Genomic DNA, 26,703 nt, shown 5'->3' on the forward strand with positions numbered 1-26,703 from the left:
TAAAAGAGCTTGGAGCTCCAAATCTAGATCAACAACCATTATGCATCATTTTCCCTGCTCTGGATGCCAATGTGCAATTCGAACTAAAGTCTGGATTAATTCATCTTTTGCCTTCTTTTCATGGACTTGCAGGTGAAGATCCTCACAAACACTTAAAGGAATTCCATGAGGTGTGTTCAAGTACGAAACCCGCAGGGGTTACTGAAGAACAAATCAAGTTGAGAGCTTTTCCCTTCTCGTTGAAAGATTCAGCGATGGATTGGCTATTCTATCTACCTTCCGGGAGCATCACCACATGGAATAACCTGAAAGCAGCGTTCCTTGAAAAATATTTCCCAGCTTCAAGGGCGGCCAACATTAGAAAGGAAATCTGTGGTATAAGGCAAAACAATGGAGAGTCATTGTATGAATATTGGGAGCGTTTCAAAAAGCTTTGTGCAAGCTGCCCACACCATCAAATCAGTGATCAATTACTCATTCAATACTTTTATGAAGGACTCTTCCCAATGGATAGAAGCATGATTGATGCCGCAAGCGGTGGTGCTTTAGTTGACAAGACACCGGACGCTGCGAGAACTCTAATTGCAAATATGGCAGCAAATTCTCAACAGTTTGGCAATAGACTTGTCCAACCGTCTAAGCAAGTGAATGAGGTAAATATTTCTGCTCTTGAACAACAAATTACTGGTTTAACTACTCTTGTTCATCAATTAGATGTATGCAATATGCAAACTATAAAAGCATGTGGAATTTGCTCGGTAGTTGGGCACCAAACTGATGCCTGCCCAACTCTTCAAGAAGAACCTATTGAACAAGTCGACATGACTGGAGGTTTTCCTGGACAACCTCAAGGTAAGTATGATCCGTTTTCCAATACATATAATCCTGGATGGAGGGATCACCAAAACCTTAGCTATGGGAACTCACAAGGGAACCTGTTTGTTCAGAATCGTTCCAATTTTCAGCAGTATAGACAACCATTTCCTGCAAGACAACAGCCGGTCCAAAGCTCTAGCTCAGGTATGAATCTAGAAGATATTGTTAAATCTCCTGCTACTAACACTTTGCAGTTTCAACAAGAAACACAACTATTCCAACAAGGGACAAGAGTTAGTATTCAAGAAACAAATGCTAGTATTCAAAACTTAGAAAGACAGATGGGTCAACTAGCAACTACGGTAAGTCGGTTAGAAGCACAGAGTTCTGGCAAACTACCCTCTCAAACGGTGGTTAATCCAGGAGAAAATGCAAGTGCAATTGTGTTGCGGAGTGGTAAGGAAATTGAAGGCCCTGCGATCAATACTCCGTCAGTGAACCAAGAAAAAGAGGGAACTAGCAACAATGAAAATTCTCAAGGTAAGTCTCCCAATCTTTCTAATTATGAACCAGTTCCCCCATTCCCGCAAGCTTTGTCAGAATCTATAAAAGGAACGAAAGATGAAGAGTTATATGAAACTTTCAAAAATTGTGAAGTGAATATTCCATTACTTGATGCAATAAAACAAGTTCCTAGATATGCTAAATTCTTAAAGGAGTTGTGTACAACAAAAAGGACACAAAAGTCAAAAAAGGGTGAGAAAGTGCTAATGGGTAAGAATGTTTCTGCTGTGATTCAAAGCAAGCTTCCTGAAAAATGCAAGGATCCAGGTATGTTTACTATTCCTTGTATGATAGGCGATACTAAACTTGAGAAAGCCATGCTAGACTTAGGAGCATCTATTAATGTTATGCCATATTCAGTGTATGCTTCTTTAAAACTTGGACCTTTGAATGAAACTAGTGTAGTTATCCAATTGGCTGATAGGTCTAATGCATACCCCAAGGGAGTAATTGAAGATGTATTGTTGCAAGTTAATAATTTAATCTTCCCTACTGATTTCTATGTGCTAGATATGGAAAATAATGATCATTCTGCACCTATTCTGTTAGGAAGACCATTTTTAAAAACTGCAAAAACAAAAATTGATATTCACAGTGGTACACTTACTATGGAATTTGATGGTAATGTTGTTACATTCAATATTTATGATGCTATGAAACACCCTGGGGGTGATAACTCTGCTTATTCTGTTGATATTATTGATTCATTGGTTGAAGAAGTTTTTGAATTTAATGGTGAAGATAAATTAGAAGTTGTTATTTGTGAACACCTTGAAAAAGGAAATAATGAGTTTTCTCTGAGTGATAATTTACATGAAGTTACTGCATCATTGAATCATTGTCCTAAATTGCACCAACAAAATAATGTTTCTTATATGGCTTTACCTGTCTCTATCAAAAAATTGTTACCATCTGTCGTGCAGGCACCTATCCCTGAATTGAAGCCTCTTCCTAACCACCTTAAATATGCTTTCTTAGGAGAAAATAAAACATTGCCAGTCATAATTTCAACTAAACTCTCTGCAATAGAAGAGGAAAAACTTGTCCAAGTGCTAAAAGAACACAAATCTGCCATTGGGTGGACAATTGCAGATATCAAAGGGATAAGTCCATCCACTTGCATGCACTGAATTCTTCTAGAGGAAGAAGCAAAGCCATCTCGCCAACTACAAAGAAGGCTAAACCCGCCCATGATGGAAGTAGTCAAGGAAGAGGTCCTCAAACTCCTTGGAGCTGGGATAATCTATCCTATTTCAGACAGCAATTGGGTTAGCCCAACTCAAGTGGTTCCTAAGAAAATAGGGATTACAGTTGTTAGAAACCAAAATGATGAACTTGTACCCACTCGTATTCAAAATGGGTGGCGGGTCTGTATAGACTATAGGAAGTTGAATGCTGTTACAAGAAAAGATCACTTCCCTTTACCGTTCATTGACCAAATGCTAGAAAGGTTAGCCGGTCGCTCTTATTTTTGTTTTCTTGATGGTTATTCAGGTTATTTCCAGATTGCAATCGCTCCGGAAGACCAGGAAAAGACGACTTTTACATGTCCCTTCGGCACTTTTGCATATCGACGCATGCCGTTTGGCCTCTGTAATGCCCCGGGTACCTTTCAGAGGTGTATGGTTAGCATATTTTCTGATTATGTTGGGCATATGATTGAAGTTTTCATGGATGATTTTACAGTTTATGGCGACTCTTTTGACTCCTGCTTACATAACCTTTCACTTATTTTGAAAAGATGCATAGAGAGTAATCTTGTGTTAAATTCTGAAAAGTGTCATTTTATGGTTGATCGAGGTAATGTTTTGGGGCATGTTATTTCATCTAGTGGGATTGAGGTTGATAAAGCTAAAGTTGATATTATAGAATCTTTGCCGTATCCCACTAGTGTGCGGGAAGTCCGCTCTTTTCTTGGACATGCAGGTTTTTATCGAAGGTTTATCAAAGACTTCTCAAAACTAGCCCTACCTTTGTGCAAACTGTTGCAGAAAGAGACATCCTTTGAGTTTGACAAAGAATGTAAGGGAGCATTTGACGAATTGAAGGAGTTGTTGACGTCTACGCCGATCATTCAGCCACCTAACTGGAACTACCCATTTGAGATTATGTGTGATGCAAGTGATCACGCAGTAGGGGCTGTGTTGGGCCAAAGGATCGGGAAATCGTCCCATGTTATTTATTATGCTTCTAGGACTTTAAATGATGCTCAGAAAAGCTATTCTACTACAGAAAAAGAACTTTTAGCCATTGTTTTTGCTTTAGAAAAATTTAGGCCCTATTTGCTGGGCACCAAAGTTATAGTTTATTCTGATCATGCAGCTCTTCGCTACTTGATGAAAAAGCAGGAAGCCAAACCAAGATTGATAAGATGGATACTCCTCTTAAGTGAGTTTGATGTGGAGATCAAAGATAAGAAGGGGTCAGAGAATCTTGTGGCCGACCATTTGAGTCGGTTGGTACACATTGAACCTGAACCTCCGCTGCAAGAAGCATTCCCTGATGAGCACTTATTGGCTGCGACTGTGGTTTTACCTTGGTATGCTAACTTAGTCAACTTTTTGGTTGCCAACAAGTTTCCTCATAATTCATCTAAAGCCCAAAAAGATAAAATCAGGAGTAATGCCAAGTACTATGTATGGGATGAACCGTACCTCTGGAAACATTGTGCTGACCAAGTGGTAAGGCGGTGTGTACCTGATACAGAAATTGCCTCAATCCTTGCCTTTTGTCATTCTTATGCTTGTGGCGGTCACTTTGGTGCTAAGAGAACAGCAAGGAAAGTGTTGGAGTCTGGGTTTTATTGGCCAACTTTATTTAAAGATTCATACTCATTTTGCAAGTGTTGTGATGCTTGCCAAAAGTCCGGTAATTTATCCCGGAGAAATGAAATGCCACAAACTCCGGTCCTATTTTGTGAGGTCTTTGATGTTTGGGGTATTGATTTTATGGGCCCATTTCCTGTCTCTTTTGGTTTTGTCTATATTTTACTTGCTGTTGACTATGTTTCGAAGTGGGTGGAAGCTAAAGCCACCAGGACTGATGACTCTAAAGCTGTTGCAGATTTTATCAAATCTAATATCTTTTCCAGGTTTGGCATCCCAAGAGCTATAATAAGTGATCAGGGTACTCACTTTTGTAATCGCACCATCGAAGCATTGCTTAAGAAGTACCATGTCACCCATAAGGTGTCAACTGCCTACCACCCACAGACTAATGGGCAGGCAGAGGTATCCAACCGAGAGGTGAAGTCAATCCTTGAGAAAACAGTCAACCCAAACAGAAAGGATTGGAGTTTGCGATTAGATGATGCATTGTGGGCGTATAGAACCGCATACAAAACACCTAATGGTATGTCCCCTTATCGCATTGTGTTTGGGAAAGCTTGTCACCTTCCCGTTGAGTTGGAGCACAGAGCCTATTGGGCTGTCAAGAGCTTTAATGTGAACATTGATGAAAGTGGCCTACACCGGAAGTTGCAACTTTCTGAGTTGGAGGAGATTCGCAATGAGGCCTACGAGAATTCAAGAATCTACAAAGAAAAGACAAAAGCATTCCATGACAAGATGCTTTTGAGAAAGGAATTTTCAATTGGACAAAAAGTCCTCCTCTTCCAGTCACGTCTTCGGCTATTCCCAGGTAAGTTACGTTCTCGTTGGGTTGGTCCATTTATTATCACTAATATTTTTTCCTCATGGGGCGATAGAGATTCAAAGTTTATAGACTTCAAAGATATTCAAGGTTAATGGCCATCGGCTTAAACCTTACCATGAAGGGGCTCAAGTTGAATATGTTGCCGACATACTTCTTGAAGATCCCAACTATTTTGAATAGTCTGAACAACTAGAAGGGGAGTTTGTTCTATTATTTTTTTTTCTTAATCTTTATGTTACATTTAATAACCTTTTTCTGTGCTTTTTTATTCAACATTGGGGACAATGTTGGTAATTAGTGTGGGGGAGGGGATTTACGTTTATTATTAATTGTTTGCTTGTGTCAAAATTTTCAAAAATTTTCACAAATATTTTACTAGTATTTTATGCAAAATAAGTATTATTTTGAAAAAAAAATTATATTTTCCTTTCCTGAAATTCATAATGTAATTGAATAAATAGTTTGGCAAAATGTGATTAGTTTGTTAGTATTTCTTGTTTGATATGTAGTGGCTATATTAAGTAAGCAATAAACATGCGAGTGTTTTGAGCCATTGACTGACACTTCGGTCTTATTTTCTTTCTATTGTGTGATTTCTTCCATAATTTTGTTTCTCTAGAACTTGCCTTGATTCTCTTTTAAAGCTAATTAGACCATGCATGATTCAAGTGTGATTAAGGCCATTATTTGATCTTGAGCCTCACTAGCCAAATAACCGGTTTGTCCAATGATTTATTTCCCCTTGTTAACCACTTTGAGCTTTATGGCCATTCTTTTCTTTATTTTGAACCACATTACAAGCCTTTTATATCTAAAAATAATGCCTTCACCCAGCTGAATAACTAGTGGAGCAAATCTTGAAGAGGAAGAAGTGTGGGGGAGGTCACTTTCTTGTGTTAATATGATGGGGAATGAGGTGGGTTGTATCTTCATTGCCGATTTGTCACTGGTCTTCTATGAAAAAGAAAACGAAGACAATTCATGATTCCAAAAAAAAAAATATGGAAATTGAAAAAAATGAAAAAATGGAAAAATGGAGAATATATGTTTGAAAAAGAAAAATATTGCTGAAAATTTATGAGAAAATGAGAAAGAATCAGCAATTGATTTTGAGTTGAAGTTACTTCTAAATAAATGAAAGGGAAATTCTGGTAATACTGAGGAAGCATTCTATACTTGGTGTTGAGCAAGTATCTTGGATTATTTGTATTTATTTGCTCCTCTAGTTTGAAAGCTTTTGTTTAAGCTACTTTCCTAAATATTCCCTACCTTAACCCTAGCCCCATTACAACCTGTGGAAAGTCCTTATGATTTGTGTCATGCATGACTCTTGTAGTGGTGATTGAGAAGATATGCAAACCTATGGTAGAGCAATTTTATAGGAATGAACTTGAGTGAAATTTATACCCATCAAACACTTGAGTGATGAGTGATATTCCTGTGAGGGCTTACTTATTTAGTTTTCTCAATTTTCAGACAGGGGTGCTATCTTATTAATTGCAGGGTGCTTCAGATTGTTGTTCATGATATGTTGTGAGTTTTGGGAATTTCATTTTATAATTTACTTCACAAATAATATTTTTGCTTGGGGACAAGCAAATGTTTTAGTGTGGGGGAATTTGATAGACATATTTTACACTCTTATTTTACGTACATCTTTATAATAATTTTGCATTAATTATTTAGTATTATCTAATAATTAGATCATTTTATATATAATATATAATATATAATATATTTATACATATTATTTATAATTAGTTCATGTTACGTACTAGTATATACATATGCATTATATATATTATTTAAATAAGTTTCCAAACTCAAATCAACCTAGCATACATGCAAGTAATATGTTAAACCTTTACTTTATTGTTTCTTCCCCTACGCAGCACATGTATGAAGCAACGAAATAAAAGGATGAAGACCAATTCTGTAGTTCGAGCGAAGCTTGTCCGAAGATTCATCATGGCGCAAACATAGGAAGTTAGTGGAAGAAAATAAATCAAGAATTGTATAAATAGTAAAAGAATTTCATTTGTTGAATGTTTATTCTTCCCCTCTCGACTATTTTCTAAGGTTGTTATCAATGTCCATTCGTGGCTAATTTCTTTTAATTTGGTTTAGTAAATTGAAGCCCCGGATTCATTACGCTGTAAGATTATTTATTTATTTTATTATATAATTTTTATGCATTTGGGTATTAAATATTCTTCTAAGTTATTTGATATAATTATTTGCTATATTAGATGTTGTGCTACAAATTATTCTAATATTCAGTAGCAACTGAGGTTAATTATTGACGGCTTAGTGATAATTGATTTCAGGAAGAATATTTTCCTAAATTAAATGCAACCGCTTGTGCTTGTGTTATTTAGTTTGTCGATTTTCCTAGTTCCTATTGCTGCTATTAAATTAAATCTATAGCGCTTGTCTTAGGTTATTTAGTAGTTAGGGGTAATTAAACCGCTTGTGCTTTATTTACCTACAACTAAGGGAAAACAGAAATGAAATAATTTCACGACAAATATTCAGCTACATAATAATTACTTTATTAATCAATGATCAGTGTTAAATTCCGGTGGTGGATCTTTACTAACCAAGGTTTTCTATTATAAGTGCTTTCAATATATTATTTTCGTTGCTTTATTCGATTCATTTAATCTCTTGTTTATTTAAATTCTCTTTTATTTAATCTTTATTCTCATCAAATTCCAAACCCCCCTACCTTTAATTGAGCACAAAAGTTAAACTAGTTACTCCTCGTGGGATCGATCCTTACTTCCGCTACTACGTTTGTAAGGTTTTAATTTGGGAGCCTACGACAGCTCACCAATATATATAACATTCAGTATATCATAATTGTGAGTATTATTGTTATTAATTGTATTTAATTTATATAACCTATGTTAGTTTTCTATGGCTAGAATAAGTCTACTGTCTGTATCCTATTAGATAGGAGTAGTTAGAAGTAGACTGAGATATACTCTCGTGTAATCCTATCTGTTGGTTAATTGAATTAAATCTCTGAGTTCTCATTTGGTATCAGCCTAAACAACGATCCTCCACCACCCAAACGTTTCCCCCTCCCTACCCATGTCGTCAGGTTCTTCCGACCGTACCCCCTCTGCCGCCGGCGGGCCATCTCCGGCGAGTTCCAACCCCCTCGCCGGAGCTCACCATTTTATTTCTATGAAACTAACCTCTAGGAATTTCCTATTTTGGAGAACTCAGTTATTACCATTCCTTAGAGGTCAAGATTTAATTGGTTTTGTGGATGGAACCAACCCATGCCCGCCCGCCACTCTCACCACCGTGTCTGGCGATTCCGGCACCGGCACCACGACTACGACTACCGTTCCCAATCCGGCGTATAAGTCATGGACGTTACAGGATCAATCGATCCTTCCATTGTTGATATCCTCGATGTCGGACGAGGTTTTGCATCTCGCGGTTGGTCGGGATACCGCTGCTGATGTTTGGCGATCAATCTGCACCGCCCTCGGCTCCAACACGCAAGCTCGTTGCCTGAGCTTGCTGGGGCAGTTTCAAGCCCTCCGACAAGGTAACTCCACCCCGGGCGATTATCTCGACCGAGCCGAGCTTTTGGTGGAAGCACTCGCGCAAGCCGGACAACCTCTCTCCATGGCCGAACAAAATCTATATGTTCTGCGTGGTCTGAGGCCGGAGTATCGCGTGTACGCGGCGTCCCTTACCGCTCATGCGCCTGTCTCGCTGCCACACCTTGCTGATCATCTCCAGGCCGCTGATTTCATCTTGGCGGACGATTTTCCGGAGACTGGCAGTGCAGCGCTAGCTGCTTTTTATTCTGGTCGAGGTCGCGGAGGACGCCCCCAGTCCAGCGGCTTCGCTCCGAGCAGTGCAGAAGGTGGCGGTGGTCGGCAGTCCCAGTGGCGAGGCGGCAGAGGCGGCAGAAATCAGAGGGGTGGCCGAAATCAACGCGGGGTCCCACGATGCCAAATTTGCAGGGCGCAGGGTCATACTGCCGTTTACTGTTATAAACGGTACACGACTCAACCGCCCACGCAGGCCAATGTTGCAGTGTCCGGCGAGGCCCCGGGCACATCCGTCTCGGCCGAAACATGGTATCCTGACACGGGTGCCACGGCTCATGCCACCCCAGATGGCGGCATGATAACAGCCCCGGAGGAGTATAATGGTCCGGATACGCTCCGGGTGGGAAACGGTACAGGTTTAGTTATCTCACATGTTGGCCATGCATCAATCCCCACTGTTTCCAAACAATTATTCCTATCTGATGTATTACATGTCCCAAAATTAACTGTTCCTTTATTGTCCGTTCAAAAATTCGCTAAAGAAAATAGTGTATTTTTTGAATTTCATGACAGCTACTTTATTGTGAAGGATTCCAAAACCCAGGTGGCGCTTCTTAAAGGCCCGACTTCTGGAGGTCTGTACAAGCTTCCTGTGTCTCGGAGTCAATTTGCGTTCGTCAGTTCCCGGGCAACACCCACAACCTGGCATGCCAGACTTGGTCACCCGCATAGCCTTGTGCAAAATAAAATATTACAGCATTGTTCAGTTTCTCATGATAAAAGTAGTTTCGGGTCTTGTAAGGCTTGCCATCTTGGTAAGTCCTCTCGTTTTCAATTAGATAGGATAAGTGAGTCCAGCAAAAATGTACTAGATTTGGTGTATACAGACATCTGGGGTCCTGCACCAGTTGTCTCGTCTAGCGGTTACCGCTATTTCCTTTTGTTTGTTGACGATCATTCACGCTATTGCTGGTTTTATCCATTAAGGGTAAAATCAGACATTTATAAAATGTTTGATCTGTTTCGTGTGTTGGTAGAGCGACAGTTCTCGCGCTCTATCAAGTCTATACAGTCAGATCTAGGGGGTGAGTACCGCAAATTGCATACCACATTGCAAACCCTTGGGATTAATCATCGCCAATCATGTGCTTACACGCATGAACAAAATGGGAGGGTTGAGCGCCGTAACCGACACATTGTCGAAACGGGCTTGGCTCTTTTCGCCCAGTCAGCTGTCCCACAACACTACTGGGATCATGCGTTTGAAACAGCCGCATGCCTAATAAATTACCTACCTTCTTCAGCCTTACAGTTCGAGAGTCCATATTACCGACTATACAAAAAGTTACCCCCATATCAATTTCTCCGTGTCTTCGGATGCTTGTGTTACCCACACCTAAGGCCTTACAACCGTCATAAAATAGAGTTTCGTTCAACACCTTGTGTATTCCTGGGGTATCCTCCCTCCTTCCGAGGATATAGATGCATGGACTTAACTAGTGGGAAGACTTATATCTGTCGCCACGTGCGGTTTGACGAGTCTACTTTTCCCTTTGCCACAGGTTCATCACCACAAGCAGTTGAGCCTCAGCCAATACCTTAGGCAGCTAGTCCCGTAATACCTGGTCACATTGGCCAAGCGGTCAGTGCCAACACTCCTACACCGCATGACGTCGACCCCCAGCAAAAAGCTCAAGAAATACCGCCATTGGCCATTGAGCCCGCTGTCCCGGTTTCTCGGGGACGGGGCCGGCCTCGGGGTCGGGGTCGGGGACGGGCACAGCTGCAAGAACGGGAACATGGTATGCGTCTACGTCGCATGACACACGGGACTCATGAAGAGTTTCATGCTTTGACTGCAATCACCACTGATCCAACTTGTTACTCCCAAGCAGTTGGACATCCACAGTGGCGGGATGCGATGGATCAGGAATTTAATGCCTTACTGCATAACAACACCTGGCGCTTAGTCCCACCGGATCCTACGATGAACATAATAGGATGTAAGTGGGTATTCCGCACCAAGCGTACCGCGGATGGCTCTATAGAACGGTACAAGGCTCGCCTTGTGGCGAAAGGGTTTAATCAGGTAGCAGGGGAAGACTTCTTCGACACCTACAGTCCAGTAGTCAAACCCACAACTGTAAGGCTTCTTTTCTCGTTGGCCATCACCCATAAATGGACCCTCCGGCAGCTGGATGTGCACAACGCTTTTTTAAATGGTCATCTAGTCGAAACAGTGTATATGAATCAACCTCCCGGTTACGAGGACCCGGCTCATCCCGATCATGTTTGTCACTTGCAACGATCTCTCTACGGACTGAAACAGGCTCCCCGGGCATGGTTCAAAAGACTGCACGACTTCTTACTTACCACGGGGTTCAGTGCATCGAAGACGGATGTTTCTCTGTTCTACTACAGCTTGGATAGGTGTCAGGTTTTCCTCCTTGTGTATGTAGATGACATAATCATGATGGAGAGTAGCGCGACATTAGTCAACTCTCTGTTATGCCGACTTGCTACTGCGTTCAAGATCAGAGATCTTGGCAAGCCAGGGTTTTTCTTAGGCATTGAGACCGTGGATACTCAAGGCGGTATGGTTCTATCCTAGCGACGTTATATGTCTGATCTATTGAACCGAGCTGGTATGGTTGACTGCAAGCAACTCGCAACACCTGCATCCACGACACAGTCTGTTACTCCGTCTGATGAGCCGTTCGATAATCCCACACAATACCGTCGGATTGTAGGGGCTTTGCAGTACCTCACCATTTCTCGTCCTAACCTCTCATACGCAGTGAATCGGTTGTGTCAGTTTATGCATACGCAAACCGTTGATCACTGGGGCATGGTAAAACGGGTGTTACGGTATATTAAGGGCACTTTGGATTATGGACTCCGTCTCAGTTCTTCCCCGACTACTGCCATACATGCCTACTCCGACTCGGATTGGGCTGGCTGCCCTATTGACAGGAAGAGTACTAGCGGATATGCAGTGTTCTTAGGGAATAATCTCGTCTCATGGTTATCCAGGAAGCAACGGACTGTCGCTCGTTCTTCGACCGAAGCCGAATATAAGGCCCTAGCCGATGTCGCTGCGGAAGTAACTTGGGTCGTCTCTCTTCTCCGTGAGCTGGGTCTACACACGGGGCAGCCGTCCACTCTCTGGTGTGACAATTTAGGCGCAACATATCTATGTGCTAATCCAGTTTTTTCACGCCAGGACGAAGCATGTCGAAATCGACTATCATTTCGTCCGTGATAAGGTGGCCAGCGGGGACTTTGTGGTCAATTTTGTTTCGACTAAAGATCAGCTGGCTGATGTCTTCACCAAGCCGCTGCCCGGGCCCAGGTTTATAGCTCTGCGAGACAAGCTCAACGTTGTGCAGCTCACACCGTGTGCTTGAGGGGGTGTGTGAGTATTATTGTTATTAATTGTATTTAATTTATATAACCTATGTTAGTTTTCTATGGCTAGAATAAGTCTACTGTCTGTATCCTATTAGATAGGAGTAGTTAGAAGTAGACTGAGATATACTCTCGTGTAATCCTATCTGTTGGTTAATTGAATTGAATCTCTGAGTTCTCATTATAATCATATTCATTATTATTATTATTATTATTATTATTATTATTATTATTATTATTATTATTATTATTATTATTATTTTGTATAAGGGTATTTATGTCTTTAAAACCTATTCCATTTCTATTCCTTTAATCAACTAAACACTGGAATACAATTACTAAAGTCTATTCCTTCAGCCAACCAAACAACATAATACAATTCATATTCTATTCCTTACCTATTCCATTCCCTGTGGAATAGCATTTCTATTCCCTCCAAATTCATTCCGTGAACCAAACGTGCTGGAAATGTTATACCATTCCCGGCCTATTCCGTGAACCAAACGGGCCATTTTAGGGTAATATAGTTCATTCCTAAGTACGTATAACTTTTCCTGAGTATTATCAAAATCTAAAATACAACGTTCCTATTAATTTCCTCCTTTTTTTTTTTTAATGATGCCAAAAACCTATACCCTTGATTTAAATACACTTTGTCAATTTTAACTTTTCCATTGATTTTTAATTAGGGCATAATTTGAGTTTAACACTTAGATATATAATTCATAGAGTAAACATAAGTAAACTTTAAGTAAAATAGAATGAACTTTCCACTAGATAATTAGACTATTACAAGTAAAAGAAACAATCGTCGTTAAATTTTAACAAATCACTTATTTTTGGTGTGTTCAAAATAAAATGAAATTACTAAAACGAAATTGAATAATTTGTCTTGCATATTTTGTTTATAGAGTAAAAGACAGTTTTGATCCTAGACTTATAGTGGCACGGACAATTTTGGTCCTTAAACAAATCAGACAATTTGTGGACACTCTTATTGTGGCACAGACAATTTTAGTCCTTCTTAAAAAAAATCAGACAATTTGTGAACACTCTTATGGTGACGAGGACAATTTTAGTCCTCCTTCAATATTCCCGTTAAATGCCCTGTTTGAGAGGGGGTAATTTCGTCAATCTTCTTCGAGTTCTTCCCATACTTCTCAGCAATTGCTCTTTCAATTTCAGAGTCGTACTTCTCAGCAATTGCTCTTTCAATTTCAGAGTCGTACTTCTCAGCAATTTCTCTTTCAATTTCAGAGGGGATAATTTCGTCAATCTTCTTCGAGTACCCTTCTTATCTCTGTTCCCCTTCCACTTCTCCAACCTAGACAAAACCGCTGCCTCGATTCCCTTCTCATCCTTGTCTTTACCACTGTCCTCCTTAACAGTCAAGAAGTCTCTACACTGATATGTTAGGTGCCCAACTCGCCCACACTTCTTGCATGCCCCACGAGCCTCGATCATCAGCATTAGAAATCAAAATTGACGACAAAGTTCAAACCGATGGAAAAATTAGCAGGAACCGAATCAGAAAACTGAAATACATATTGAAATAAACTACGGAATATAATAGATAAATTGCTAACGAAATTTGAATTAAAATGCAAAGAAGAAGGCATTAGAGAGAATTAAAATCCTAGGGTTCGATGTGATAATTGGATTTCCATAGCTAACGCGTAATTTATAGCTAAAAAATAAAAATTAGAATACTTTGGCTGACAAGTAAACTGAGAGAGTTGTGATGAGATGAATCGACTATGATGATCAAACGTCGAAACACGAGAGCGAAGGAGATGACGAAGAACTGATGAGGAAGAAGATTGAACTCGAAGCACAGATGTGTAGAGTGAACTCGAACAAGATTGACGAAATCAGACAATTGAAAAGACGAAATTACCCCCTCTCAAACGGGGCATCTAACGGAAATATTGACGGAGGACTAAAATTGTCCTCATCACAATAACAGTGTCCATAAATTGTCTAATTTTTTTAAGGAGGACTAAAATTGTCCGTGCCACTATAAGTCTAGGACCAAAAATATCTTTTACTCTTGTTTATATTATCAAATGAAACTATAGTTGAATTGAAATGATATTTTAGTTTTCCGGAAATGAAACTACAATATGTATAAAAAGAAATTGAATAACATGTCTCACATATTAATTGTATATTGTCAAATGAAACTATAGTTATATCAAAATGATACTTTAGTTGTGTTGAAATGAATCTGCAGTGTATATAAAATAAAACTGAATTGCAGTTTCACATATTTGAAAGTATATTGTCCAATGTAATCATAGCTGAACTAAGTTATAATTTAGTTATTGTAATAAGACTACAATCTGTATAAAATGAAATTCAATAACAGGTCTCACTAGCTCCTGTATGTATAATGTCAAATGAAATTGTAGTTGAAACAAAATGAAACTTTAATTGGGCTGAAATGAAACTACAATGTACATAAAATGAAACACAATATGTTATACAAACAGAACTAGTTACACGGAACATGTGCCGTTTCTTTTCATTAAAAGAAATAACACCGTTTTGGACCATGGTCACACTGTTATGTAAAATTTGCCGTGTATTATAGTTATGCGCTGAAATATTTATGGCAAATTATGCCCTGGACCCGTGTCCACAATTCATTGTGGACACGGGCCCAAAACGACGTCGTTTTTCAAAAAAAACGCGTCATTTAGTTAAAAAAAAAAATCGCGCGTGTTTTGCCGTTAACGGCGTTATTTTTTTTTTTTTTTGGATTATGAATGTACAATTATGACGTTATGAATGTACAGTTATGCCGTTATGAATGTACAGTTATACAATTATGAAATTATGAACACAGAACTCTAACATTATGAACTTACAATTATGAACATAAAATGATAAAGTTATGACCATGGAGCTTTAAAATTGTGAATATAGAGCTTCGAAGATTATGAATGTACAGTTATGGAGTTATGAATGTACAGTTATAGAGTTATGAATCTACAGTTATGGAGTTATGAATCTACAGTTATGGAATTATGAATGTACAGTTATTGATCGAATTATGAACAAAGAGCTCTGACATTATGAACTTACAATTATGAACATATAGTGATAAAATTATGAAGATAGAGCTCTAAAATTGTGAACATAGAGCTTCGAAAATTATGAATGTACAATTATGGAGTTATGAATGTACAGTTATGGAGTTATGAATGTACAGTTATGGAGTTATGAATGTACAATTATAGAGTTATGAACGTACAGTTATGGAGTTATGAATGTACAGTTATTAACATATAGTAATAAAATTATGAACATATAATCCTATAACAAAGCGGTCTGAAATTTAAAAGTGAATGTGAAAGTGCTTTCAAAAATCAAACAATATTCTCTGAATAGAAAACTTCCAAAAAAAACACAGTTTGATTTGACAGAAAACTTCAACAGCATGTTTCTAAAATATTCTTATCCTTGGTGAACTTGAGGCATTTCATCAAATGGAAAGAACAAACAAATTGACAATGAATGGCGAACATCATAATAGAGAGGGCTAGTCCGAGTCAGTGGAAGCATCATTGTGAGAATCCGAGGTGCGGTTGTTGGCAAGAATTCGAGCCATCCCTTCCAATCGTGCTATTTCATTCAAGTGGGTACCCAAGAGATTCTCCAGACCAGTAATGGTAGCCTGAAGAGAAGCTGCAATCTGCCTATGAGAAGCCAGTAGTGTTGAAGGATCCTCAAACTGAACGGGAAAGACCCGGGCCTGAGAGGAAGCCATCGCGGGGGCTGCTGGACCACTCGGCCGAAGCAATGATTTTCCACGCACTATTGCCTCGTCTTTCCAATTTCTTGGCTGTGGTGTTGACCATTTTCTCTGAAATCCAAACCAAACATACATACATACATATATACTCAAATTAAGACAAAAAGCTAAGATTTCATCACTTATACTTGTTCAAATCCTATACCTTTGGCTGCTGGGTGTCATCATTGAGCAGCTTTGGGTTGTGTTTTGGTGGTTCCACAGCTTTCCCAGACACAACTTCTAAAATGGTAGGAAGTTCATTTATCATATTGAAAAGACGAGTCCTGTAACAGCAGATTGATAGAGCAATGAAAATTTATCAAATTACTTCATTCAATTCTTTCCCTTTTCAATATATCAAAAACATACTTATCAGCTTTGTCATGGCCAAGACTTGAACTAAAAGAGAATGCAACAGCAAGTAGCCATATGTCACTGTGAATTGCAAGCATAGTGAGCCACTCCCTTTTCTCCATTCTTTCTCGAGCAAAGTTAATGCCGCTATGGGGTTGAGGAAGCTCTCCATGCATTCCTCTTCCTGCAAAATTCACTTCCCATTCTTCACCTGGATGTCCCATAAGGAAAAGCTTCCCATTCCGACCTGCAATTACAACCCCAAACTTAACACATTTCAATTCTTTCCATCCATCCATGCATTATATATATATATATATATATATATATATATATATATATATATATATATATATATATATATATATATATATATATATATATATATATATATATATATATAAAAGGAATTATCATATATACGCAAATCTGAAGAGCCTGGCTAATTACTGAAAAATATAATCAAGAACGTGAATGTTTGTTCATCAAGAAAAGAAAAGATTATTTCAAAGAACATATATATATAGCATGTATATATATATCTTGCACAAGAAGAGAAAAAAGAAAGCTTTACCTGGGATGTCACACCGCCTATAAACTTCATCAAAATCTGGAAAAACGCATAAAGATCGAAAAACCTCATTCAATTCCTTTATTAAGTAAAAATGGTTTCTTTTGATTAAAGTATGTAATTAAACATGCAATATGGAGCAGTAATTAAGTACCTGTAGTGAGAGCTGTGAGTAAGGCAGTCCTTCGACCCTTGAATTCTTTGAAAACTTCTTCCACGTTTCTTGGATTATAATGCTCCATTGCCCTCTACCGCTTCTGATCTGTTTGGGTGTTTATATACAGAAACGTATACAATACGAGAGAGAGACACACAGAGTTCTAAAAAAGACAAGTGTTTTGGGAGGGAAATAGAAAATTTGACCTTATAAGGATCAGAGCACCTGCATGGAGAGGGACTTTAATTTTAAAAAAGAGAAGTATTTTTCCCCAATCAAGTTTGTTGGGTTGTTAATTAACTTGATAACCACAAAATTTTAAGTTTAATTTTCATTGGGAGCGGTCTATTGATCTTCTATCTCTGAGACCACTACTTTGGGGACAAAAAACATATCAAAACTATGTCATTCTTTTATTGATTTAGAAGAGATATATAGAGTTGTGATAGGTTACATAGACGTGAGGTAAGGTTAAAAATCAATTGTTATACAGTTATACTACGGACCACGAAATTCAAATTATGTATATGTAGTGAACATATTATAGAATACACCTTCAATTAATAAATTATGTACTTTCAGTTCATAAATTATGTATATAATATTATTTAACACATTATGTATCTTCAGTTTATTGACATGTACATACTATGTTAACTAAATGTACACAATTTCAATTTCGTTTCAGACCAGGGTATACATTATGAAACTTACATTCTCCTCCCTAGTCACACAGTATGTCACCATGGAGGTTAATGGTGTAATAAGGAGCTGAAAATTATGGATTGTAGAGTTACAGCTGCAAAGTAGATGTTTTTAGAAAGATGATTTATAACTAAAGAGGGAATGGATGATACAAAGGATTTTGGATTTCAATACTTATATGCACACCCTCCTACTCTATGTGGTGGGTGTCTCGTTAGAAATCTAATTTGGTACTACATATTTAGGAGCGTTATGATGTGGAACCATGCCCACCTTGTAAGGTGGGCATGGTTGTAGATTCATAATTTCTATATTGTAAATTCATAAAATATATACTGTAGATTTATAATTTCTAAATCGTAGATTCATAATTTAAATACAGTAGATTCATAATTTCTATACTGCAGATTCATAATTTATGTACTGTAGATTCATAATTTATGTACTGTAAATTCATATTTTTTAAACTGTATAGTTATCAAATTATGAACATATAGTTATGTGATTTGTGAATACAAAGTTCTATAATTGGATATATGAACATCGAAAATTATGAACATATAGCTCTATAATTAAAATAAAATTTTTGAGACCTAATTTTCTAACTTGTTTGGTATCATCAAAATCAAAACCTATATATACTCATTTCTTCTGGTTGATTTAAATAAACTTTGTACATTTTAACTTTTTCATTAATTTTTAGCGCATAATTTGAGTTTAACACTTAGATAATTCCTAGAGTAAACATAAGTAAACTTTAAGTAAAATAGAATGAACTTTCCACTAGATAATCAGACTATTACAAGTACAAGTTGATTGTTGGTGTATAAATGATACACATTAAAACTCTTTTATATTGATTAATTTAATTGTCAAAATAATTAGAATTTATTTTAAAATTATTATATGAACCATGGACCATCATCTATCAAAAGTGTGAACATGGTACAGAGTAAATCAATTGAAAGCCTTCAAGCAATTGGTCCGTAATGCTATTCAGAATTGAAGATGGTATATATATGGTCTTGATTAATTAGTGTAGCTAATTAAGTGATTATGCATGGTATTTTTTGTGGCGTTGGAATTGCATGTGAAATGAAAAAGGAGTGGTGTGCATTAAATTGAATAGGAAAAGTAAGGAATGGCTGAAAGTTGAAAGTGGCGTATGAATAGCATCTTCTTTTAGAAAGTTTAGGGCTTTTGGATTTATTATATAAAGCATGGAGTTCTTCTACAGATTGCTGAATCGTCTTGAGATAATATAGAGGAAACTTTCCAAATTGATTACTTGGTTAAATATTCATTCATCATCTATTATGTTCTACTGATTGGAGTTGGCTCAGATTGGTTTCAACGGTTCAGAGGTCACTACAACAGCGAGTATAGCTTGTACGTACCAATCTCAAGATAGATGTTGTAAAGAGTAGTTTGTGTAGCTGTGAGCTTATTGTCAGGAACAAGTGTAATTAGATTTTGATGATACCAAACTGTTTAGGATTGTAAACCCTTACTTTTCTTTTCATAAGATAGGTCTCTTGTGACAAACGAGAGTTATTGTAACTCAACGATTGATTCACATCATAAAGTGTACGAATCCTTCTTGAGTCTAGAATAATAGGTCTACATAAAGACATGAAGGTGACAAGGTGATCGAAAGCTGCTTCCAGGCGAAAGATGGATTGAGCAAGTCTCGGATAGACCTCTTTTGACAAAAAGGATCTCTTGTCAAAGAGAAAGGACGAAAGATAAAGTCAATCTTTCGACCAACGTCTCCGAGTGAACAAGTCAAAAGACAGACTTGTAGAAGACAACCTTCAATTCATTTAAGTGAAGCAATGAGAATGTTGTCTATGACTCAGATGGACAAATCATTCGGACAAAAAGTGTCCTGGGAATGATCTTCACAAAAGACAAGAAGCATTAATAGATTTGTACCATCTTGTTAGAGAACAAGGACAAAAGTCATGATACTTTTGGCTCCAACAGCTACATAGTACAAGTGCATTAAATGCTGATGCCCGCTAGTTAATACACACTGGTTATTAGGTTTGAAATCTTCATCTCTCTCCAACGGATGAATTTTTCCACCTATAAATACCTCTCTTCGTCATTGAAGAAGGTGCTGGTTATTCTACTCTTACTATCAAAAGAAAAGCTCTTCAAACAGTTATTCATCTCTCAAAAGCTTTTCACAACCAGTGTTTATGTGAAGTTTTTCAAAAAGCTCATCCATCTCCATACTTCACAACTTAAGAAGTCTTGCATTTTTTCAAGCGAAGATCCATTCAGACATCAAGACAAGACTTCAACCAGTTGGAGAAACACCAGACTATCTTTCCAACATCTCAATTTAGGAAGAAGTTGAGAGAGGCGGAGTAAACTCGTGGAGTTGAAAAACCTATCAAGTGATTGTCCAGCTTAGTCATCAAGAAAGCTAGTTTGAAGTAGTTTGTACTATGAGTGATAGTGCAAACCATTTCACAAGTTGTGAAAGAAGAGTGGAGTAGGCTTCGTTAACAGCCGAACCACTATAAAATCTCTCTCTCCATATCTCTTTACTTACTGCTTTATTGTTTTCATGCATAGCATATCATATCGATCAAACGCAAAATTTTCTAACGAAAGTGTGCAAAATATAACTAACGAAATATTTTGACTGTTAGGAGATGTTACATGGAAGTTATCGACAATCGACAATATATATAAAACTCCAACTTACTAAAGATATATTTGAATGATATATCAGTCATGGAAAAATATAATTTCGTAAATCATGTACAACATGTACATTTTCGTAATAAAAATGTACATTCATATATTATGAATTTCATGCAAAATGGTTGCTGGGAATGTGAGATTCCTACGAATGTTAGATTCCTATGTTTGGTTAAAATTGAGGTATGTAATATAATCATGTTTGGTTTAGAACATATATATATATATTTATTTATTTATTTATTTTATATATTTTAATAAATTTAAAAATTAAAATAAATTAATAAGATAATGGTATCATATATAATTACATGATTTTAAAATATTAACTAAAATCATGAACTTGATAAACAAAATTATTTTATATTCTAACATAACGTAATAAAATAAAAAATATATAATTACAAAAAATATATATAATATAATATAATAATATAATAATAATAATAAAATATATATTTTTAATAATTAGAATTAAAATGGCAAAATGTATAAATATCAAGGTTATCTTACATAACCTAAGAAATGTAAGGGAATCACATTCCCTTCAAAATCCTATGTGGAGAGAATGTTTGATTCGCTCCGATAATATGAACGAAATATAGGAATATTAGCTTTGGAATGTCACATTACCTTGGTTATGTTATATAACATGAACCAAACGCCCCTTAATGCAAAAAGGTTGCATTAAGTCATTAACCACGTACTGTACATATATAATTCACCCGAATATTAAGAGTTAATTACCGAAATGGTCTATTGACTATAATAAAATTACCAATTTGGTTCTTGATTATTATTTTTGACAAATTAAGTCTACAAACTTTAAAAAGCTTAACCAATTTGGTCATCCGTTTGTTTTGCTGTTAAAAATCCATTAACTTATGACCAAATTGGTAATTTCGCTATAGTCAAGGGACCATTTCAGTAATTAACTTTAGGGGTAGGCAATTTGGTTCAGTTCTTTCGAACGGAATTGTATCGAACCAAACCGTTCGGTTCGGTAATATACCGAACAACCGAACGGTAATGGATTCTTGTATACCGAATGGTTCGGTAAAAAATTAAACCGAACCGAATTGTTCAGTAAAAAACCGAACCGAACCGGTGAAACAGGTTGAGAAGGGTAGCGGAGAGCCGGACAGTCCGACGTGGTGTCTGGTAGGAAGGTTTTTGACTTCAAAAATCATCAAAGTGGAATACATGAGCCAGGTTATGGCCTCGGTATGGCAGCCAGTCAGGGGGGTTCAGGTCACTGAGATACAACCTGGCCTATTCTTGTTTATTTTTTATCACGAGACCGATATGCAGCTTGTTCTTGATGGTGGTCCGTGGTCGTTTGAAAATCACATACTGGTTTGCAAACAAGTCCAGGATGGTGTGATACCGATTACGGTACCGCTGGATACTGTTGATATGTGGGTTTAGGTCCATGAGTTTCCGTTAGGGTATACGTCAGATATGATGCTAGAGCAGGTTGGTAACTTCCTAGGGAGCTTCATTAAGATTGATGACCGATTCGCAAATGCGCCCAGGAAGACGTTCTACCGTATTAGGGTTTCCATACCGGTTACAAAGCCACTCAAACGCCGTATGAAACTCTTAAAACGTGATAAGACGACCTGTTGGGTAAGCTTTAAGTATGAAAGATTGCATAACTTCTGTTTTTTCTGTGGTATGATGGGGCACTTGCATAAGTACTCTTTGAAGGCCCGGGAAGCGGCTATTCCGTTGGATAAGTATCCCTATTCTGATGAACTTCGTGCCGGACACCGCAGGGGACCAAGAAAAGTAGGGGCGCCGTGGTTGTTGGATAAGGATGGTAAGCCAGTGCAAGTGGCGGCGACCATGGCTTCTGTACTGCCGGGAGGACCGTCTGCCACCACTACGGTGGATTCGAATTCTAGCCGGCGGGGGCTTGAGCCGTTTGTGTTGGCTTCGATGAAGAGACGTCGAGAAGGGGGGGGGGGGGGGGGGGGATGTGGTACATGTAGATGAGGGTGAGGAGGATGTTTCAATGACTGAGGTTGTTCCAAAAAACTTGTCCATGGCGGGTACTGGTTCCCAGACCCGCCCGTCATCATGAGTATCCTCAGCTGGAACTGTCGTGGCTTGGGCAATCCACGAACAGTTCGTGAAGTGAAGGACCTTGTGTCGCGTAAGAAGCCCGATTTTATTTTTTTAATGGAAACTAAGGTAGGACGGATACATGCTGAACGTATTCGTGTTGATCTTGGTTTTGATGGTCTTTTTAATATTGATAGTGTTCGATTAAAGGGAGGTCTCGCTTTGTTGTGGCGGAAGAATAACACAACAAGGCTTATTAGTTATTCTAAAAATTATATTGATATTGAGGTGACTATGACTGGTTTTCCGAAGTGGCGTATGACGTGTTATTATGGCTATTCAGAACGTAATAGGCGTACAGAGGCATGGGAGTTGTTGAAGTCACTAGCACCGCAATCAACCCTACCGTGGGTGATGGTGGGTGATTTTAATGATCTTCTTTACCAATATGAGAAAAGAAGAGGTAATCCGCATCCGAATAGTCTTCTTCGCGGGTTTGGGGAGACTATTGAGCAATGTCGTTTGTCTCAACTGCCTATGAGTGGATATCAGTTTACGTGGGAGAAGAGCAAAGGGACGCCAAATTGGATTGAGGAAAGGCTAGACAAGGTCCTAGCAACAAATGATTGGTGTAGTGTTGTGCCTGAAGCAAGAGTAGTTAATCTGTTGACAAAGGAGTCTGATCACTCACCACTCTTGTTAGAAATCCGCAATCTTGGTAGATGGGGTGAGGGAAGGAGGAGGTTTCGCTTTGAGATGGCCTAGTTACATGATGAAGGATGTAGGGATGTGGTGGAGAAATCATGGGAAGAAGGAAGGTCAGAAGGGGTCCAAGATTGCATAACACATTGTGGTAATCATTTGGTCCGATGAGGAGGTGATCGTTATCATAAGTATGGGGAGAAAATTGCACAGTTACGGAAGGACCAATTCCGTCTCAGAGGGCGCACGGACCCAGCTTCCCTAACTGAGTTCCAGCGCCTGGAGGAGGTTCTGAGTCACATGGAGATCCAGGAGGATACCTTCTGGAAACAACGGGCCAAACAACACTGGCTTAAGGATGCGGATGCCAATACAAAGTTCTACCACAGGTATGCCTCTCACCGTAAGAAAAAGAATACAATCTTTAAACTTATGAATGATAATGGGGAGTGGATGGAAGGGGAGGATATGAAAGATATTATCTTAGAGTATTTTGATGGAATCTTCAAAACAGGAAACCCTGTGAGTGATAATACTTTGTTTGATAATGTAATATCACGAGTCACCCAGACACAAAATAACTCGTTACTAAGACCCTTTGAGATGAATGAAGTTAAGGATGCTCTCTTTGCTATGTTCCCTGATAAGGCGCCTGACCCTGATGGTATGACTATGAACCCTGGATTCTATCAATACTTCTGGGATGTAGTGGGGAAGGATGTTTCGGAGTTCATAATTAATTGTCTAAATACCCGCTCTTTTCCTGATGATTTGAATAATACGGATGTGGTGTTGATACCTAAGAAAGATATCCCTAAGGTGGTCTCTGATCTTAGACCAATAGCTTTGAGCAATGTAATCTACAGAATTATGGCCAAGATGATTACCCATAGAATGAAACCTTTGATGCAGACTATTATTTCCGAGTCTCAGAGTACTTTTATACCTAGTAGATTGATCACAGATAATATACTCATAGCAGCTGACGTGGGACACTATTTGAATAGGAAGCAGTGTGCGGTTGTTGGCTGGGGTGCTCTCAAACTTGATATGGCAAAAGCCTACGACCGTATGGAATGATCCTTTCTCCATAAAATGTTACTAACTCTGGGATTTGATGGTAGATGGGTGGAATTAATTATGCTGTGTGTGACTACAGTATCATATAATTTCTTGGTTAATGGCACTCGTAGTACTCCGGTGACACCCACTCGTGGGCTAAGACAGGGGGACCCTTTATCCCCTTACTTATTCATTATTTGTGCAGAAGGGCTTTCAGTATTACTGAGCAGGCACAGATGAATGGTTTAATACATGGATGCAGAGTAGCTAGAGGTGCTCCTCCTATCTCTCATTTATTTTTTGCTGATGACAACCTTCTCTTTTTCAAAGCAAATGTGCAGGAAGCCACTGCAATTAAAGATTGTTTATCCGTATATGAGACCTTGTCTGGGCAGAAGGTCAACTACCATAAATCAAGTATTTGCTACAGTAAAAACACAGGGCAGGATGAGAGGGATATTGTGGCACAAATTTTAGAGGTAAACCCAGCTCCCAATTTTGGGAAGTATCTTGGTCTGCCCTCATTTGTGGGAAGGAATAAAAAGGCAGCATTTGCTTATATTGAAGATAAGATCAGGCAGAGAATTGGTTCATGGAACAAGAAGTTGTTATCTCAAGCTGGTAATAAGGAAATTTTATTGAAAAGTGTAGCTCAAGCCATGCCTACCTTTTCAATGAGTGTTTTCTTACTACCTACATCCGTCTGCACAGCCATTGAAAGGGTAATGAACCGCTATTGGTGGGGATCAGGAATTTACCGGGAAATTCACTAGAAGGCTTGGGATAGATTATGCATCCCGAAAAAATATGGGGGCCTGGGTTCAAGGATCTGAGGGCTTTCAATTTGGCAATGCTAAGTAAGCAGGCATTGAGGTTGCTTACTAACACTGATTCGTTGGTGTCGCGCATTTATAAGGCCAGATACTATCCTAAGGATATATTTTCTGAGGCATATCTAGGAAATAATCCCAGCTATTGCTGGCGCAGTATTATGGTAGCTAAGAATTTAATATGCAGTGGGGTAAGACGGCGAGTTGGAAATGGAAAATCTACCTTAATCTGGGAGCACCTTTGGCTACAGGATGAACAGAATCCTATGATTCAAACTGAGATGCCGCCACAGTTAGCTGGAGCAAGGGTTGAGAGGTTAATTGACCAGGATACTGGTTCATGGGACCAACATATTCTCACTGATATTTTCCTGCCAGTTGATATACCTAAAATCCTAAAAATTCGGATCTCTCCAAATTATGATGATATGTGGTATTGGTATGGGGATCTGAATTGTTGTTACTCTGTCAAGAATGGCTATAGATGCATTATTGGAAATTATGAGAATAATAATGATGGAGCATTTAACAATTGGACCACTCTATGGAAGTTAAAAATTCCACCCAAATGGAAAACCTTCCTATGGAGAGCTATTAGTGATATCCAAGTTGAGCCCATATATATGTATAAATATAAGTATTAATATTTTGTGAGCCTAAAGTGTTTAAGTCCAACCTATGTTACCCAACTCAACTTCCTAACCCAACCCATCCAAGAAGTTAACCCTACCATCTCTTGTGTGTGTGTAATGTATTGTATCCTTTCTTTTACAATCATCCGGCAGCCAAACAACTCCCATCACCCTCCCTCTCCCTCTCGGCTTTGGCGTGAACGAACAACCGGCACCCTTCCCTCCGTCCTCTTTCTTTCATTTAGGCCAAGACAAAGCCAACCCTTACCGTGACCCTTTTTCCGACAACCATCATCTCAACCTCCTCTCCTTCCTTTCCTTGCGGTTAGAAGAAGCAACACCAACCATCATCAACAACAACCACAACTCTTCTTCTCCTTTGCTTACCCTTCGGTCTCCGGCAAGCTGTAATCTCGGGCAGAGCACACCGACTTGGACAACGCAAGGCAAAGATGTGATCTTTCTCTCTGTTTTTGACGCGGCGGTGATCCGGGAAGAGCTCCGACGAAGAAGCGACGGTGATGCTCTCTTGGCTCCTCCGGTCGGCGAGCAGTCTCGGCGTGGGCAGAGCAGTGGCAGCCCCCTCTTTTCTCTTGGACGATGGAAGTCGGGCAGAGGCAGTGTGGATGGTGGATCGGCGGCGACGGAACGGAGCATGGGGCGGTGATCTTTCTCCCTTCGAGCAGAGCAACAGCACCTCCGATGAGTTCCTCCTCCGGCGTCGTGGTAGCTCCGGTGAAGCAGAGCAGACACGGGTGGTGGCAACACCCGTGTTCCACCCGCGGCCTTGCATGAAGAAACGAAGAAGAGAAGATGGTAAGCTGCTGGTCCCCTTTGGTTGATGCTGTTTAGATTAGCTTAGTTAGTTTG

At 38.8% G+C, this 26,703-nt stretch overlaps 6 protein-coding genes across 6 annotated transcripts; 3 read left to right on the forward strand and 3 right to left on the reverse strand.

Annotated features, from left to right (window-relative positions):
• Positions 1 to 11,451: 11,451 nt before the first annotated feature.
• LOC109183157 (uncharacterized mitochondrial protein AtMg00810-like) lies at positions 11,452 to 12,238 on the forward strand. Its single transcript, XM_019333342.1, has 2 exons — positions 11,452 to 11,934; positions 12,041 to 12,238. Exons 1-2 carry the CDS (start codon positions 11,452 to 11,454, stop codon positions 12,236 to 12,238), a joined length of 681 nt encoding a protein of 226 aa, XP_019188887.1.
• A 1,076-nt stretch (positions 12,239 to 13,314) lies between these two features.
• On the reverse strand, positions 13,315 to 13,709 carry LOC109183158 (CAX-interacting protein 4-like). The gene is made up of 2 exons (XM_019333343.1): positions 13,529 to 13,709; positions 13,315 to 13,481 (listed from the first exon to the last, which is right to left on the reverse strand). The coding sequence occupies exons 1-2, from the start codon at positions 13,707 to 13,709 to the stop codon at positions 13,315 to 13,317; spliced, it is 348 nt and encodes a 115-aa protein (XP_019188888.1).
• Positions 13,710 to 15,696: 1,987 nt separating this feature from the next.
• Positions 15,697 to 16,316, reverse strand: LOC109183140. The gene is made up of 2 exons (XM_019333327.1): positions 16,202 to 16,316; positions 15,697 to 16,107 (listed from the first exon to the last, which is right to left on the reverse strand). The coding sequence occupies exons 1-2, from the start codon at positions 16,304 to 16,306 to the stop codon at positions 15,784 to 15,786; spliced, it is 429 nt and encodes a 142-aa protein (XP_019188872.1). The 5' UTR covers positions 16,307 to 16,316; the 3' UTR covers positions 15,697 to 15,783.
• Positions 16,317 to 16,366: 50 nt separating this feature from the next.
• Positions 16,367 to 17,205, reverse strand: LOC109183159 (PHD finger protein ALFIN-LIKE 4-like). The gene is made up of 3 exons (XM_019333345.1): positions 17,118 to 17,205; positions 16,967 to 17,002; positions 16,367 to 16,639 (listed from the first exon to the last, which is right to left on the reverse strand). Exons 1-3 carry the CDS (start codon positions 17,203 to 17,205, stop codon positions 16,368 to 16,370), a joined length of 396 nt encoding a protein of 131 aa, XP_019188890.1. The 3' UTR covers position 16,367.
• A 7,402-nt stretch (positions 17,206 to 24,607) lies between these two features.
• Positions 24,608 to 25,144, forward strand: LOC109183160. The gene is made up of 2 exons (XM_019333346.1): positions 24,608 to 24,992; positions 25,083 to 25,144. Exons 1-2 carry the CDS (start codon positions 24,608 to 24,610, stop codon positions 25,142 to 25,144), a joined length of 447 nt encoding a protein of 148 aa, XP_019188891.1.
• A 17-nt stretch (positions 25,145 to 25,161) lies between these two features.
• Positions 25,162 to 25,845, forward strand: LOC109183161. Its single transcript, XM_019333347.1, has one exon. It carries the CDS (start codon positions 25,162 to 25,164, stop codon positions 25,843 to 25,845), a length of 684 nt encoding a protein of 227 aa, XP_019188892.1.
• Positions 25,846 to 26,703: the final 858 nt, after the last annotated feature.

This window comes from Ipomoea nil, unplaced genomic scaffold, assembly GCF_001879475.1.
Source record: "Ipomoea nil cultivar Tokyo-kokei standard unplaced genomic scaffold, Asagao_1.1 scaffold1101, whole genome shotgun sequence".
NCBI classification, from domain to species: Eukaryota; Viridiplantae; Streptophyta; class Magnoliopsida; order Solanales; family Convolvulaceae; genus Ipomoea; species Ipomoea nil.